The 16,527-nt window shown below is 48.4% G+C and overlaps 2 protein-coding genes across 5 annotated transcripts in view; both read right to left on the reverse strand.

Annotated features, from left to right (window-relative positions):
- Window positions 1–4,149: 4,149 nt before the first annotated feature.
- LOC105602911 (2'-5'-oligoadenylate synthase 1) lies at window positions 4,150–11,767 on the reverse strand. The gene is made up of 6 exons (XM_012097882.3): window positions 11,511–11,767; window positions 10,419–10,707; window positions 8,630–8,814; window positions 6,760–6,992; window positions 5,781–5,934; window positions 4,150–4,621 (listed from the first exon to the last, which is right to left on the reverse strand). The coding sequence occupies exons 1-6, from the start codon at window positions 11,685–11,687 to the stop codon at window positions 4,490–4,492; spliced, it is 1,170 nt and encodes a 389-aa protein (XP_011953272.2). The 5' UTR covers window positions 11,688–11,767; the 3' UTR covers window positions 4,150–4,489.
- A 707-nt stretch (window positions 11,768–12,474) lies between these two features.
- The window catches only part of LOC101112122 (2'-5'-oligoadenylate synthase 1-like), a 34,695-nt gene continuing 30,642 nt past the window's right edge, over window positions 12,475–16,527 (reverse strand). For 2 of the 4 annotated variants that reach the window (XR_003585554.3, XR_009597039.1), the window contains 2 exons: window positions 14,805–14,909; window positions 12,475–13,483 (listed from right to left, as the gene is read on the reverse strand). Coding sequence is in view for 2 of the 4 variants with exons in the window: in XM_027956577.2 (XP_027812378.1) it covers window positions 14,898–14,909 (12 nt within the window). In the remaining 2 variants the exon portion in view is untranslated. Of the gene's footprint in view, window positions 13,484–13,971; window positions 14,910–16,527 lie in introns of those variants that run through there. The other 2 variants (XM_027956577.2, XM_060401241.1) reach the window with 1 other exon arrangement.

The following is a 16,527-nucleotide window of genomic DNA, read 5'->3' on the forward strand; positions in this document are numbered from 1 at the left end:
CAGCCGGGGTACACGGGCTTCTTATTACCGTGACTTCTCTTGCTGCAGAGTTCGGGCTCCAGGGTATGCAGGCTCAGCAGTCATGGCACACAGGGCTTAGTTGTTCTGTGGCATGTGGGTTGAACTTCTGTCCTCTGTGGCATGTGACCAGAGGTTGAACTTCTGTCCTCTGTATCGGCAGGCAGATTCTTAACCACTGGGCCACCAGGAAAGTCCTGTGATGACTAGTTTCGTATGTCAACTTGACTATGACCAAGGTACTCAGATATTTGGTCAAACATGCTTCTAGAATTTTTTTTTTTTTTTTTGCAATATACTTTTAAGATGAGATCACCATTTGTAAACTTTGGGGAAAGCAGATTATTCACTCTAATGTGGATGGGCCTCATCCAATCAGGTGAAGGGATGAAAAGAAAAAGGTCTGATCTCTCCCTGAGGAGGAGGCAATTCCACAAGCAGATACTTCTTTCTGTTTCCAGCTATCCTGGCCACCCTACCCTGCAGAATTTGGACTCACTGGCCCCTTCAATGGCACAGCCAATTCCTTAAAACAAATTTTTCCCTAAATCTAGATTTATAAAACCAATTGGTTCTATTAACCTCAAAAGTAAAGCAACGATTGTTTTACCAACAAAATGGGTTTGTTTGGGAACAGTAAAGAATTTCAATTTAGGACAAGCAGGCAATAGCAAAAAGCCATAGGCAAGTCCAGCCAAGGAAGAAGAGGAATATTGCATTATAGAGAAAAAAGAGGAAGTTAGGAGGGGTTGTTTGAACACATGTCTGTTGGAGGAAAGCAAGAATTCAGGGTGATGATGGGTTCTCGCTGGCTCAGTTGCCAGGGGAGTTGGCTTCCTCCAGGAGCCATGCAGTGTACATCTTTCCGGTCCTGGCCCATCACTGACGATTTTTCCCTGTTGATCATCTTCCTGTCGGGGGTGTGTTAACTGAGTTGTCTTTCCTGGGACTCGTCTCCAGAGGCATTTGAGGTGTGAGAGCGCCCTCTTCTGGTCTTCTGACTCCATGAGGTTTCTGTTTGCGAGTTCATTTTCACAGCTTGGTTTCCCCGGAGAAACCTGATGATCGCTCCTGTCCATAAAGGGCCCGTCCCTGCCCTTTTCTGACTTCTAAAACACCTAGAGGTAGGCTGGGCTTAGGTCATAAGGCTTCTTTTCTAAATGAAAATATAGAGGCTCAGAGAGCTGAAAAATATTTGTCTGAGGTTATACAGCTTGTAAGTTATCTGGCTAGCTTCTAACTACCTGCTTTCTAAACTCTGTGCTTTTTAATTTTAAAAAATATTTTATTTTGAAATCATCTGAAACACAAAGAACTCTCTCATATTCTTAATCCTGAATATTTCACCATATTTGCTCCTCATTCTCTGTGTACATTGTATTATCAGTATTATTATCACTGAGTCATGTGAGCTGTATGTTGCAGGTATTATGTCTCTTTACTCTTTTAAAACATATATATATATATATATAAATTTAGTTTATCAGAGTGGTTTTAGGTTCCTAGAAAAACTGGGCAGAAGCCAAGAGATTTCCTATATACCTCACTGCTACCACCCCACCACAACCACCAGCCTCCTCCCACCCCCAACAACATTCTGCAGTGGTATTTGAGCTGAGCCCCAAAGAATTGATGCTTTGGTGGTGCTAGAGAAGACTCTTGAGAGTCCCTTGGATTCCCAAGGAGATCAAATCAGTCCATCCTAAACGAAAACAGTCCTGAATATTCATTGGAAGGACTGATGCTAAAGCTGAAGCTCCAATACTCTGGCCACCTGATGCGAAGAACTGACTCATTGGAAAAGACCCTGATGTTGGGAAAGACTGTGAAGGCAGGAGGAGACGGGGATGACAGAGTTGGATGGCATCACCAACTCGATGGACATGAGTTTGAGCAAGCTCCAGGAGTTGATGAAGGACAGGGAAGCCTGGCTTGCTGCAGACCATGGGGTCGCAAAGAGTCGGACACAACTGAGCGACTGAACTGAACTGATTTGAGAGGTGAGAGCTCCCCTTTCTGGTCTCCTGGCTTCACTTAAGATGGGGGTTCCCATTTCCGAGTTCATTTTCAGTTTCACATCAGTATCCCCTAGCAGGGTGGGACACTTGTTACAACCGAGTAACCCACACGGACACATCATAACCACCCAGACTCCTTTACTCTTCTTTTTAAGAGTAATTTTATCTGTTTATTTATGTTTGGGCGTGCTGGGTCTTTGTTGCTGTGCAGGCTTCCCTCTGGTTGCGGCGAGCCGGGGCTGCTCTCTAGCTGTGGTGCTGTGGTGTGCGGGCTTCTGGTTGGGATGGCTTCTCTTGCTGCAGAGCACAGGCTCTAGGGTGCGCGCGGACTTCAGCAGCTGTGGCCCGTGGGCGCTAGACAGCAGTCTCAATAGTTTGGTGCACCGGGGCCTGGCTGACCCAAGGCATGTGAGATCTTCTGGGACCAGGGATCGAACCCGTGTGCCCTGCCTTGGAAGATGGGTTCTGAACCACTGGACCACCAGGGAGGTCCCTCGCTAGCGTATCCTTTATGGCCTTGGTAGAGCTGTATTCTCTGCTTTTCCACGGGAGAGAATTTGGTGGGGTTTTTCTTTTTTCTTTCTGGATTTATACAGCACATCAGCCCCCAGCACATCCACTTCCCTGACCTTTTAATCCCATCTCCCACTATCTCTCGGAGAAGGCAATGGCAACCCACTCCAGTACTCTTGGCCTGGAAAATCCCATGGATGGAGGAGCCTGGTAGGTTGCAGTCCGTGGAATTGCTAAGAGTCAGACACGACTGAGCAACTTCACTTTCACTTTTCACTTTCATGCTTTGGAGAAGAAAATGGCAACCCACTCCAGTGTTCTTGCCTGGAGAATCCCAGGGATGGGGGAGCCTGGTGGGCTGCCGTCTACGGGGTCACACAGAGTCGGACTCGACTGAAGCGACTTAGCAGCAGCAGCAGCAGCAGCCCACCATCTCTCCTGGGAGCGAGTCTGCACCTTCTTCTGGGGTCCTTGCCAGGGTATGAACTCCTGAAGTCCAGGAGGGGACTTCCAAATCAATAAGCTCTAGGTCATCTGACCTGACTCCGCAGCCCCTTGATGAGGTGTCCTTGGGGTCCGTCCCCCACACACCCACCTGACTTGTGCTGGTACACGCTGCCGGGTCTTCCGGCCATTACGGATATAAGTCTATCCTCCCTCAGCAGGCCCAGCGTGCCCCCAGCTGGGCTGTGTTGGGACTTAACCATACTTACAGTCCTAGTGGGCAGGGGGGGGGAGGTGGATACTGGTCCTCGGAGTTGGGGGGAGTCTCATGGACGAGAAACCTCTGCAAGAGTCTCCTTGCAAGAGGGCAGTTGCTAGCTTTTAATAGCAGGGTGGATGGGGTAATTCTGAACCAGAAACCTTGCTTTACTGTTTCTTGTGGTCATATAAGTAGTATAAATTACAGCCCCAAATTAGTAATAATCTGAAAACTCAGGGAAGTATAAAGATGAGCATCTCTCGGTTGGGTTCAGCTACATCTCAAGTACTCAATAGCCATCCATGACTAGTGACTACTGAATTACACAGGGCAGTTCTACAATTTTTCCTGGGTAAATAATCAGAGATGTGGACAAAGGATGAACCAAAGATGCTTGTCTCAGGATTATCTGTAGTTGAGAATTGAAAGGACCCTCATCTCTCCAATAGTAGAGTATTCCACAAAATATCAGCTCCACCAGGCAGGGATTTTTGTCTGCTTTACTCATTGCTATGCTCCAATACTTTGGCCACCTGATGAGAAGAGCTGAGTCATTAGAAAAGACCCTGATGCTGGGAAATATTAAAGGCAAAGGAGAAGAGGGTGGCAGAGGGTGAGATGGTTGGGTAGCATCACCAACTTAATGGACAAGAATCTGAGCAAACTCTGAGAGATAGTGAAGGATATGGAAGCCTGGCGTGCTGCAGTCCATGGGGTCACAAAGAGTCGGACACAACTTAGCAACTGAACCACAACAGTGATCCAGTGGCCAGAACAATGCTTGGCACAGAGCAGGTGCCCAATTAATATCTTTAGTTGCATCAGTGAATATGCACACACATGATATGCAGATATACTTCTTGGCTCTGTCCCTTGAGTTAATTAACACCCAGCAAGTGGCATTTGCTACTATTTTTGTTATTATTGACAATAAACTGGACCATCACCTTTCCCCCCAGGTTCACAGAAGAAAGTCAAGGCTGGGATTCCACTCTTTTGCCTGAGTCTCTCCTGGTATCTCGGAGAGGTTATTGTCAGGCTCCACTGGGGAGCATGCTGTCTATGAAAGAAAAGAGAGCACAGAACAGTGGGAAGGCTGGGGGTCAGGAGACCTGGATTCTGGTCCCAGGTCTGACATCAATTCACGGCTGTCTTTGGATCCAGGCCCCCAGCCCTAGAAATGAAGAGGGCTGGCCCAGACGGCTCTGGAGACCTTGCCTCCAAGGTACTCTGGCGTTCAGAGGATGATACATGTCCAGTTCTCTTCCACCTGGGGACGGGCTTCTCCACGGAGCTGGATTCTTGGACAGGATCTATGGTGCTGTCTAAAATCATAGCCCTGGAACATCAAGTTGCTGTGTTCTTGGGGCTGAAAGGGAGAAGCACATGGTCACACTGGAGAGCTGGGTCTCCCCGCTTGGCCCGGGTCTCAGTGAGCATTCACGGTGGACACTGTGACCTGCTGCCTGGATGCCCTTCAAGGAAGGCCACGCCCCTTCCTGGGTTGACCACATTCAGCGGCTGGCCCGTGTTGGGGCTATAAAGGCCTGGCCACCTCAGTCTTCTGTAGGACAACTCTGGAGGCTGTTGGGGCCCCCAGGGCTCCCCAGGGAGATGGTCCGAGATGGCCAGCATCCCAGATGCCCCTCTCCTTGTGTTGGAACCCACCTCACTGCCCTGCTTTACTCGGATGTTGGTTCCAATGGTCCTCCCCGGAAACATCCTGTACGTGAACTTCATCCCAGAGCCTATTTCCTGGGAAACCCATCTCTGGCATCATCAGCCCTCTCCACTCCAGCCTGAGAAAGATCCCTACTCTTGGAGTGGAAAGATGGGGCCCTCAGCCCCTACTTAGCTGTGTGACACGCCCACATCCTCACCTACTCTGAGTCACTCATTTGTTGTGTGATATGGAGTGGGGAGGGGATACAAGGCAGGCTGTTTAGCTCAGCAGAGTAAGCCCTGGTATTGGAGTCTGCTGAGTGGGATTCCTGGCTCTGCGGCTCCCTAGCTGAGTGGGCTTGAGCAGGTGACTTCACCTCTCTGAGCCTCCTGTTCTCATCTGTAAGATGGGAGTAGAAATCAGGGCTCATGGGGTGTCGTGAGGATTTAATGAAACAATGAAATTTAAGGGGCTAAGAACAGAGCCTGACCCTAAAGCAGGTATTCATAAGTGGTGGTTATAATTCTTTTTCTTCTTAGTGGAATGAGCCAATTGGCGCTGTTAGAAAAGTTACTTATGGCCAAGGAGGCATTAATTAAGGAATATGCTCTGGATAGGGATGTGAGAAGTCTAGGAACCCTCTGACTGGGGTCAAGATGACTGTAAAACAGGGAGCACAGCCTGGCATGATGTGAATGGGAGTGGCCTCTGTGAAAAGGAAAGCTGCTCAGTCGTGTCCAACTCTTTGCCCTAGTGACCTCTAGCAAGAGGCAATTTCTTTGGAAGGAATGGTCTCTAGCTACATACCCCATGCTGTGTGGAAGGGGTAGGGGCAGGGAAGCGGTAAAGAAGCAGAAGGTCTCACCGACACATCCCAGGAGCCCACGGGAGACCCGTCCCGTTTCTTAAAGCACGCGTAATCTAGCCAGACCAAAGCTGCTTGTGCCAGCCGCTGCCAGCCACGTGCGTCTTTACCAGCAACATTTCCTGTAGGGTCCGCTGGGTCCAGAATCACAGGCCTGAAGGGTAATATTTAGAGAGAGAGAGATGAGAAGCTGGGTTCTGTCTGGTGGGTGGTCTAGATGCCCCAGGAAGGGCAAAGCAACCAGCCTGGCACAGGCTCAGACTCAGGCAGCATCAGGGTTCCAGCAGAGCACCGCTCCCTGGGGTGTGTCCTGGGTGCCCTGCTCCATGGAGGACAGTGAACGGAAGGGGGAGCCTTGCATTTGGGCTTTGATAGACCTGGGCTTGAATCTCACCTCTGCTCTTCTGTAGGAGTGTGACCTTGGGTAGATGTGTTGGTCTCTCTAATTCTCAGTATGCTCATCTGTGAAATGGGCAGGTTTGAACATCCCTACTTCAAAGGATGTTCTATGAGGATCTAGATAAGCAACATGGAATACTCAGCACAGTAACTGGGCCATCGTAAGGGGTTAGTGCCTGACAGTTACAACAGTCATAATTTTTACTATACTATTAGAGTGTGTTAGTCTTATAGCAAGCTCTTACTTCCTGGGAGCAATTATTCTTGTTGCTACAGCTGTTGTTATTTTAGTTGAAATTTCAGCTGTTTCGCTCATTTTCTGTTAGGGTTTGGACAAACTCTTTACTGCTCAGAATCTTGGTTTGCTCATCTGTGAAGCAGTTAACATGGTGCCTGCCTCACGTGGCTGTTTGCACTGTTTTTAAAGTTAGATGGTACTAGTGAAGTGCCCAGTAGCATGGTAAGTATCAGAAGATGATCAATTAACGTGGAACCCTCCCAGTTCCTTCATTTCCAGGTGCTACAGCTGTAAGCAGGGGTTCATTTATGTGGGGAGCTAAGCCATGAGCGGACAGAGTACCTGGGTTTTGCAAGTTGCTTCATCAGGTATTCTTCAATAATAGGGTTTTCAGAGTTATAATTCTTTTCCCAGTAGATGCAAAGCTTCTCATACTGCAGGACTAATTCCAAGACAGTCTGAAATCCCTGAGCTGTGACGAATGCTGTTTCCTTGCACCCTTGCTCCCAGGCATAGACCGTCAGAAGCTCCAGGGCATATTGTGGGGGCAACGGCTTTCCAAGCTGCTCCTTACACTGAGTAGAGGGAAAACAATCAGGAAAATGGGCTTGTCTAGCGTTTGTGTAAAGCACATTTCTCATGGATCAAGTTCAGCCTGCCACTTGGTTTAGGGTATAAGGTTTTCTGAGAGCAAATCCACACCTATCCATTTAGGTATAGTCTAAGGTGGCATTCACAGAGCTATTAACTCACCTGTTCAAAGCCAGATGGCTAGGAAGTGAACAGAAGAGTGTGTGTGTGTGTGTGTGTGTGTGTGTGAGTGTGAGAGTGTGTGTCTGTGTGAGTGTGTGTGTGTGTGTGGTGTTGGTGGGGGATATAGCGCTCATTAATCCACCTAACAATCATTTTTTGAACTTCTCTCATGTGCCAGGCACCGTCCTAGGTTCCTGGGATACAGCAGGGAATCAAACATATCGATCCTTCTGTTCTTGTACATTTATAGAGGGGAAAGTGAGAGTGAAGTCCTGTCCGACTCTTTGCAACCCCATGGACTGTAGCCCACCAGGCTCCTCTGTTCGTGGAATTTTCCAGGCAAGAATACTGGAGTGGGTTGCCATTTCCTTTTCCAGGGGATCTTCCTGACCCAGGGATCGAACCTGGGTCTCCCACATTGGAGGCAGATGCTTTACCATCTGAGCCACCAGGGAACAGTGGGGAGGCAGACAATAAATATGACTACCGGAAAAACCATAGCTTTGATTAGTTCTGAACAGATGTGAGACTTGTACCATAAAGAGAGCTGAGCACCAAAGAACTGACACTTTTGAACTGTGGTGCTGGACAAGACTCTTTGAGGGTCCCTTGGACTGTAAGGAGATCAAACCAGTCAATCATCAAGGAAATCAACCCTGAATATCCACTGGAAGTTCTGATGCTGAAGCTCCAATACTTTGGCCACCTGATGGGAAGAGCCAGCTCATTGGAAAAAACCCTGATTTGGGGAAAGATTGAGGGCAAGAGGAGAAGGGGGTGGCAGAGGATGAGATGGTTAGAAAGCATCACCGACTCAATGGACAGGAATCTGAGCAAACTCTGGGAGAGAGTGGAGGACAGGGGAGCCTGGTGTGCTGCAGTCCCTGGGGTCACAAGAAGTCGGACATGACTTAGTAGCTGAACACCACCACCACAAGAAACAAACAAATAGGCAGATGCAGAGGCCCGGAGGTTGGGGTGTGGAGTTTCTCTCCAGGACTAGTGAAGAGAAGAGCGTGGCCGGAGGGTGGTGGTGAGCGGACAGAGAGGGGGGCTCAGAGAGGTCAAGGGCAGATCCCTTGAGCCTCCCAAGATGATCTGGACTGAGGGGTAACAGAGGTGGTGGCTGTGGATGAATCACAGATATCTTTTAATACAGGATCAACCACATTTGCTGACTGGTTGGATGTGGGTATCTGTGAAGAAGCCAGGATGACCCTTGGTTTGGCCGCAGTAACTAGAAGGATGGATTTGTGATTCCCCTTCCCTCCCCTCTGCTCTCCCCTCCCCTCTGTCACCTCTCCCTCTTCCCACTGCCTCATGCTGGCTCCTCCACTCACCTCTCCCTGCTCCTTCCCTCCCTCCTCTCACCCCTCCCTCCTCTCCCGGCCTCACTCTCTCCCTTCCCCTCCTCCTCCTCCTCCTCCTCGGCTCTCTGCCCAGATGGGACCGGCCATACCAGTTGGTACCAGTGCTTCACCAGGCGGATGAGGCTCTTCAGCTTGGTAGGACGACTCTTCAGGAAGGCTCGCTGCAGCTCCGTGAAGCAGGGGGAGAACTCGCCCTCTTTCCTCAGGTTCTCACACTCTTGGATGAGCTGGACATAGACTCTAGAGTCAGGTCTGTAACCTTTGGTCAACTGACCTGTTGGGAATGAATCCATGTTTCGACGTCAGCTCTTCTGAGGTTCTTTCATTCCCTCTGAGACAACAAGCTCACTGGCCGTGGGGGGCAGTGGGGAGGTCAGCAGTCCAGAGCCAGGAGGCCTGAGGTCCATCCCTGGTCCTCCCTTCTCCCACCTCTACCGCCGTCACCCATCGTCTCTCACCTGGACTCAGCAGAGGTGGCGGCACCCTCCTCCCTGGATCCTCCACAGCCCATATAGAGGCCTTTAAACCTGATCCTTCCACTTCTTGCTTCTCAGGACCACTGGATAAAATCCCAAGTCCTCACAGTGGCCCACACGGATGGTGAGACCTGTCTCCTCCTTCGTCTTCCCTCCTGCCTCAATCCCTTTGCCACTGACTCCCCTGGTTACTTCACTTCTTCAAATATGCCAAGTCCATTCCTGTCTTTGCACCTGCTGTTTCCTCTTCCTAGGAGGTCTTCCCATGCTTGGCTCTTTCTCATTTTTGGGCCTCAGGTCAGAGGTCACCTCTCTTGTTGCCCTATCTACCAAAGTCCTCTCATCCCCTTTGCTCTCTTTCGAGTCATGTTTAGTTTTGGTCGCAGTGAGTTATCATTTCCTTCCTGGTGTTCATAGGGTCAGGCTCCAGGAGAGAGGTTCTCTGTCTGCCTCACTTAGGGCCCTGGAACACGCCTTGCACCTCCAGGTCTGCGTTCCTGCTCACTTGCTCAATCCTGTCTGACTCTTTGTGACCCCGTGGACTCTAGTCTGCCAGGCTCCTCTGTCCATGGGATTTCCCAGGCAAGACTATTGGAGTGGGTTGCCATGTCCTTCTCCAGGGGATCTTCCTGACCCAGAGATGGAACCTGCATCTCCTGCTCGGCAGGTGGATTCTTAACCACTGAGGCACCAGGGAAGCCCTGCATCTAAGGTTCACAGTGGACACTGAGCCTCAAAGAATGAATTGCTTCCTGTCCCAGTGCTCCTGCACGTCATCTCAAGATTCCAGCCCTCAGTGAAAGTTTGAATGGTTGTCTCACATTTTGCATAAAAAATGAAATTAACATATTGAATTTACCCTAGACCTAGTTTTTAGAATGGAGAAGGCAATGGCACCCCACTCCAGTACTCTTGCCTGGAAACTCCATGGACAGAGGAGCTTGGTGGGCTACAGTCCATGGGGTCGCAAAGTGTCAGACACGACTGAGCGACTTCACTTTCACTTTTCACTTTTAGGCACTGGAGAAGGAAATGGCAACCCATTCCAGTGTTCTTGCCTGGAGAATCCCAGGGACGGGGGAGCCTGGTGGGCTGCCGTCTATGGGGTCGCACAGAGTCGGACACAACTGTAGCGACGCAGCAGCAGCAGCAGCAGCAGCAGCAGCAGCAGTTTTTAGAAAGAAGATCACACAGTTTGCCAAAAGTCAAACTAGTAAGCCTGGTAGGTGTTCTATAAAAATATCTTGACCCCCAACTGTACCAGTTTGCTGTTTAACATCACTTCAGTGGCTGAGTGTGACTCTAGGCATTCTTGTCCCAGGAGAGATGCTGGGGTCTCCTCCCACTTGAAGGGATACCTTGGTTAATAAGACATTTTATTTTTGTGGCTGGGAGCACTCACCCAGGGCATCAAAGGCAGGCAGGACATCGAACTCCACCGCCTGGTTGAGCCTGGGGGACCTCAGCACAAAGCTGAGAGCGCGGGGATTCTCCCATTGCCGTTCCTGGACCTCAAACTCCACTTCAAATGTTTCCTCTCTTTGACAGGCTTCCAGCTGTCTCTTGATTTCTTTGATGAATTCTCCTCGGCGCTCAAACTGTTCCTGAAAACTTGTGAGATTGGTGAGGAAGACGACGAGGTCAGCATCTGATCGTCCCCTGAGGGTTGTGCCTTTGCCTGAGGAGCCGCCCTAAAAAGGTGATAAGAATGAGTATTGACACATTTCATTGAGAAGAGCCTCCCTGAATGAAATGCTGAGAGCAATCACTAACATTTTGAGTGCTAGCCACTGCTCTGAAGGCATCAGCGGCTGTAACTCCTAGAATGCTCACAAGAACTCTGGGATCTAGCCACTGTTATTATCTGTTGTCATCTTCTGGATGGGGAAACAGATGCTGAGAGAACATGTATCAGTTCAGTCATACAGCTAGTGGGTGGCAGAGATACAGTTAACATCCTACTTGTCTTTTTCCAGGGTCCATATTCTCTACTCCCTGTAATTTATGACCTTATGTGATTAATACTGTAAACTGGCCCATGGCTGACTTTACTTGAACTGCAAGTCCTATAAGGTACTGAAATTTATAGATAAGGAAACTGAGGCACAGAGAGATTAAGTGACTTGCCCAAGACAGCCAGCAGGTGCTATCTGCTTTTAAAACATATACTCTTAAGCAGCTTGTGACTTAGCAGAAACAGTAAGATCCCAGCCTGGTCAAGATTAGTGAACTGTAGATGCTGCCAGGATTCAGATTGCTTATCTCTATAGCAGTCGTGACCTAGGTGGTTTATACACTTCTCCAGGGAATTTGTTAGAAACTTACAGATGGATGCCCTCACCCCAGAAGCTATTTTCACAAATGTGATTATAGTTCTGCCATGGATAAATCAGAAAGCACCAGCCCCAGAGACCTCAGCCTTCTGCTGTCTGTCCCTATGCAAATGCTTGCTCACCAGCCCCCCTTCTCCCCAACCAGGCAGTTCTGGACTCACCTTCACAACTTTGGACACCCGAACTGGGTGAGGGGCACGTTGGAAACACCTCTCCTTCAGGAAAGTGCAGATGGTGTTGATGGCTTGTTTGACCTGCGTGCGGAACTCCGTGTTTGACAGGAGGTGGTCTTCGATGAACTTGTCCAGAAAGTTGGCCGGGGTATCGCTGAGCTCCATCACGGTGCTGGGGACTGGAGAGCCAGAGGCGGCGGAGCTGCTGCCTGAATCTGTGAGCTGCTGGCTCTTCTGCTGCCTGCATCTAGGAGGCTGTTAAGTTTCGTTTCACCGGCAGGGAGGAGCTATGCCGGTAGTCTGGGCTGCTGCTGGTTTCATTTCCTTGGAAGGGAGGAGCTTTGGCTGGAGTCTTTAATCTCTCCTCTGCTCTGAGTAAATCAGACTCTCCTTTCATCCTGTCAGGTCTCCCAGCACATTGCTCTAGAATCCCAGATTTACTTCTGCCTTAATGCAGGAGACCCAGGTTCAATCTCCGGATCAGGAGATCCCCTGGGGAAGGGAATGGCTACCCACTCCAGTATTTTTGCTGGAAAGCCCATGAACAGAGGAACCTGGCAGGCTGCTATACAGAGGGTTACAAGGAATCAGGCAGGACTGAGCAACTAACACTTTCACCAACAGCCTAGAACATCCGGTCTTTCTTCAGAATGTACTCTGAAAAGGTGCTTTTAACCCAGGTTGGCATTGCACCCAAGAGTAATCACAAGTAGAAACAGATTTTTGGTTTCTTTTTCCTCTCTTTTTTTTGTTGCAGACAACATTGTTCTATAGCCTCCTATGGTCCTTGCAGCAGTACATGAATATTGCAAACAGAAACAGTCAAAAAATCTGGAAGCATAAATTCCATCCTGATCCTAAACCTCAAACACTAGAAGTGTAACTACTTTGATGTAGTCTTGTGAGATGTTTTTCTAGGTTAATGTACACGTACATACAAACATAATTTCTCTTTCTCTCTTTTAATGGCCTAACTCCATACATTTTACTTTTTGATTAACAGACGTTATTTCCTGTCAGGGGAGTATAATCTCCTCAGTTCTGTCTCTGTCACTGCTGGGAGCCAGCGTGAGGAACTCCGCCCATGGCAAAGGTCATGAGGAAGGAGGCTTTGGCATATGCAAAGGCGGAATCGAGCCTCAGGAAACCCCCTGTTCCCGAGCATCTACCCCCAAAACCAGAGTCTACCTATTTTACTGTTTTATGCTCTCACCTACACTTCTGAATTTATAGGGGCTCTCTCCCATCACCATTTCTCTTGGAGAAGGAGCTAACTTGCAGTTAATAAAAATTCCTGGGCGTGACAAGAGTGTTTCAACTTACAAACTCCTCTGAAGTTTCTCTAGCCTGCCTGAGCGGGTTCGTCCAGCCACATGTGATTGTTTACAGCCTCCCAGCTGTGAGAGGCACAAGATGCTTTAAAACTTTCTAAATACAGACTCTTTTGAGAAGTTAGAAAATTATTAGTATAGTATAGTAGATTGATTAGAAATTATATTGGTGAAGGGTTTTCATTTGTTGAGCCAATATTTGTTGCTAAATCTCCATATTCCCTGCCCTTATAATGAATATAACTAGCATATAGGAGAAATAAGTATTAACCTTTAAGATTAATCATGTTAAACCTTAGACTAAGTAAATTCCTTTCTTGACTGTAACCCACTACACCCTCACCCTATAGGAATGCAACTTTATCTGCTACCTTCAGAGGGTGGCGCCTGGTTTAAGGAAAAACACCCTTGGAAAAAATAAGTTTTCTGGTTAACTGACCATTTTCAGAAAGAAAGGGTCATAAAATGTCAGCAGGCCTCATGGCCATAAAATGATGTAAAACCCCTAAGACTTTTTTTTATACATTTATGTGAAGTACCTGATTTTGATAAAGGTCAGGACTGCTGACCCCCGCGTGACTTTAAAATTTCCATTTGTCTCTATGTGTAACAAAAGGTATATAAGCAAACCTGAAAAATAAAGAAATCGGATCAGTTTCTGGAAAGACTGATTCCCTCGTGTCGTTTCTTTCTTGCTCCCCGTTTTTCTGGCTGAATTCCCATCTGGAACGTGGGTACTCACCAAGCCTGCTAATTTTGCCTGGGCTTCTAAGATCGGACTGGGGAGGCGTCATTGCCTCCTCTCCTTCAGGAGAACGGAAAGATGCCTGTGGCCTTCGTAGGTGGTGATTGGTATTCCACATAAACCAAGTTATTCAGCCTCTTTTTCTCCACTAATCTTCCTACTACACTATTCCTTTCTAATCTCTGTTTATGTCTGTAATTAAAAGTTTTTTCCTAGGACGCCGATTCCGTCTCCCCTTCAAATTACCCTGGATCCACCGGGGCTGGACCCCGGCACAACAAAAATTTGAAGTGATGGACGTTAAAGCCCTTGGCGTGCCACAGCTCTCAGACAGACTGTGTTATAGCTCTTGGACAGATCAGCGTTACAGCTCTGAGTTACAGCTCAGTTTTATTTAGAAAAGAAAAGGAAAATACATCCTCGAGGCGTGAGGGCATGCCAACCCAAAAGACGCAAAGAGAAGAGAGAGAGCCCTTTGTCTCCTCTTTTTATGTGTTTTGCCTCCCCCGGGCCTGCTGTGTGTAAACTGGGCCAGCCAGGAGTGCTCTTTGTCCTCCCTGAGGTCCTCACTCCAGTCCTCGGACCTTCCTTTGTTCTATTTTCGCGGGCTTTTCCCCTCCTTGTCTTTTAGCCGCTGCCATTCTGGACTCCTGTTTCCTATTCTAACTACCTAACATTTCCTGAGGCACTTTTAGGATGGCAGAAAAATTGCCAATTGTCCCTAACTGTGCAGTTTGAACACGAAGGTAACCTGGCATGCCTCAGTGTCCCAATCTGTAAAGAGGGCGGCCGATTAAAAAGTATTCATAACATAAAAGTTGAGAGTTATGTTTTATCTGGTGGGAATTTTTAGGACTTGAAGCTGGGGAGACAGCCTCTCAAGTGACCCCGAGAGAACTGCTCCAAGGGTGGCGAGGGGAGGAGCCAGGTTATACGGAAATTTCTCAACATAGGTCAGGTAGTCTGGACATTAAAAGCTGTTTTTATGTAAATGAAAGAAAACCAGATATTCTAAGTTAAGGAATTTAGCACTTTCTATGTATATAAGAGTCTGGACTCAGTGTAGTATTTCCTTTCAAAAGCATCTCAGCTCTCTGGGGCATGGGTCCTGTTTTCACTTTCCATCTTTCCTTCCTCAGGGCCCACAGCAGGGAGTGGCTGCTAGATGGCAGGTATTATTCCTTCCCTCAGGGCTCACCAGCTCACCATCCCTGTTGACTGTGCCATCCTTGTTTACTAATAGGGCGGGCAATATTCCATTTCTCAGAAGAACTTTTCTCTCTCACTCATGGAACTACTTCAGAGGATAATCTGAAAGGAGAAACACAAAAGGAGAGACGAAAGGTATCAAAGCTGAGCAAAATTAAAGGGCAATTCTGACTTTAAAATTCTTTGGCCTGCTTGCTTCACTTCAGTTGTGCCTGAATCTTTGCAACCCTATGGACTGTAGCCTGCCAGGCTCCTCTGTCCATGGGATTCTCCAGGCAAGAATACTGGAGTGGGGAGCTTTCTAACCCAGGGATCGAACCCATGTGTCCTGTGCCTGCCGCGCTGGCAGGCGAGTTCTTTACAGCCAGCGGCACCTTTAGGACTTCCCTCGTGGCCCAGACAGTAAAGAATCTGCCTGCAATGCGGGACGCTCAGGTTTGATCCTTGGGTTGGGAAGATACCCTGGAGAAGGGAATAGCAACCCACTCCAGTATTGTTTCCTGGACAAAGGAATCCCCATGGACAAAGGAGCCTGGTGGGCTACAGTCCCTGGGCTCACAAAGAGTCAGACATGACTGAGCGGCTACCTTTCACTTTCATTTTTCGGCACCACCTCTGATCTTAAATTGGCTAATTTAAGAGCACTAGGTCTCCTGTTCCCCTTTTCACAATGGTCATCAGGGCACCTCTTTCACTGGTGGCTGCTGTAATTCGCCTTTTTCTGGAGGGTGGGGTAGACAGGGTGCAGGGGCAGCTGGTGAAGAAAGCAATTTGCGTGTGGCTGGGATTTAAGGGAGTAAAGTAGAGGAGCCCAGAAGCTCATGTTCTCTGCTGCACTCTATGAGAAATTACACCAAGTTGTGAAAGACCAAGGCTTCCCAGGTGGCACTAGTGATAAAGAACTTGCCTGCCCATGCAGGAGATGTAAGAGACGCAGGTTTGATCCCTAGGTTGGGAAGATTCCCTGGAGGTGGGCATGGCAACCCACTTCAGTATTTTTGCCTGGAGAATCCCCATGGACAGAGGAGCCTGGCAGGCTACAATCCATGGGGTCACACAGAGTTGGACACAACTGAAGAGACTTTGCACGTGAAAACCCAGACTCAGCCCTGACATGCATATTCTTTTGTTAAGAATTTTTTACTTGAAGAAAATCTGTAGCAACATCCACACTGGCCTGATTCTTAGCCAGGTTCCCAAGGGAAGCATTGCTGTCTATTATCAGAAACACTGGGGCCAGGGCATGGGAGGGAGTGCCTACCAGGTTGGAGAGACTGGTAATAAACGCTCTTTCCTGTGAGTAGGATAGTGACGGTAATTAGAACCGTAACGGCAGATATTACTGAGCACATCCTATGTAGCAGATCACAGAAAAGTTCACCTCTTAAAATAAAAAAGAAATAAAGATGCACCGCCTCTCAGGTCCCCAGCTGCAGAGGACAGATAGATCTATGCTGCCCCTTTGTTAGAAAAATTAAGTTCACACACTTTGCCATTCAATCAAACGAGTAAGGCTGGTGGGGGTTCCCTGAAGAATGTCTTGTCCCCAAGTTGGGCCAATTTACCGTTTCCTCTCACCTGCTTGCTTTAGGCACGACGGCCCCAGGAGCAATACGATGATCTCTGCTCCACTTTTCAGAGACCCCTCATTTTGGTAAGGCTCTCGAACTGTGGGAGCCTTGTGCTCAGAACATGAACAGAGAGAGGAAGAAGCCCTGAG

This window comes from Ovis aries, chromosome 17 (genome assembly GCF_016772045.2).
Source record: "Ovis aries strain OAR_USU_Benz2616 breed Rambouillet chromosome 17, ARS-UI_Ramb_v3.0, whole genome shotgun sequence".
Classification (NCBI taxonomy): Eukaryota; Metazoa; Chordata; class Mammalia; order Artiodactyla; family Bovidae; genus Ovis; species Ovis aries.

Excerpts from the sequence above, each read along its gene's own strand:
- LOC105602911 (XM_012097882.3), bottom strand. The coding sequence starts at position 11,687 with ATGGAGCTCAGCGATACCCCGGCCAACTTTCTGGACAAGTTCATCGAA. Across the intron at positions 5,935-6,759 it reads AAGCAACTTGCAAAACCCAG|GCCTGTGATTCTGGACCCAG; the intron begins GTACTCTGTCCG and ends ATTACCCTTCAG. Across the intron at positions 4,622-5,780 it reads TGGGCTCCTGGGATGTGTCG|CCCCAAGAACACAGCAACTT; the intron begins GTGAGACCTTCT and ends TCTCCCTTTCAG.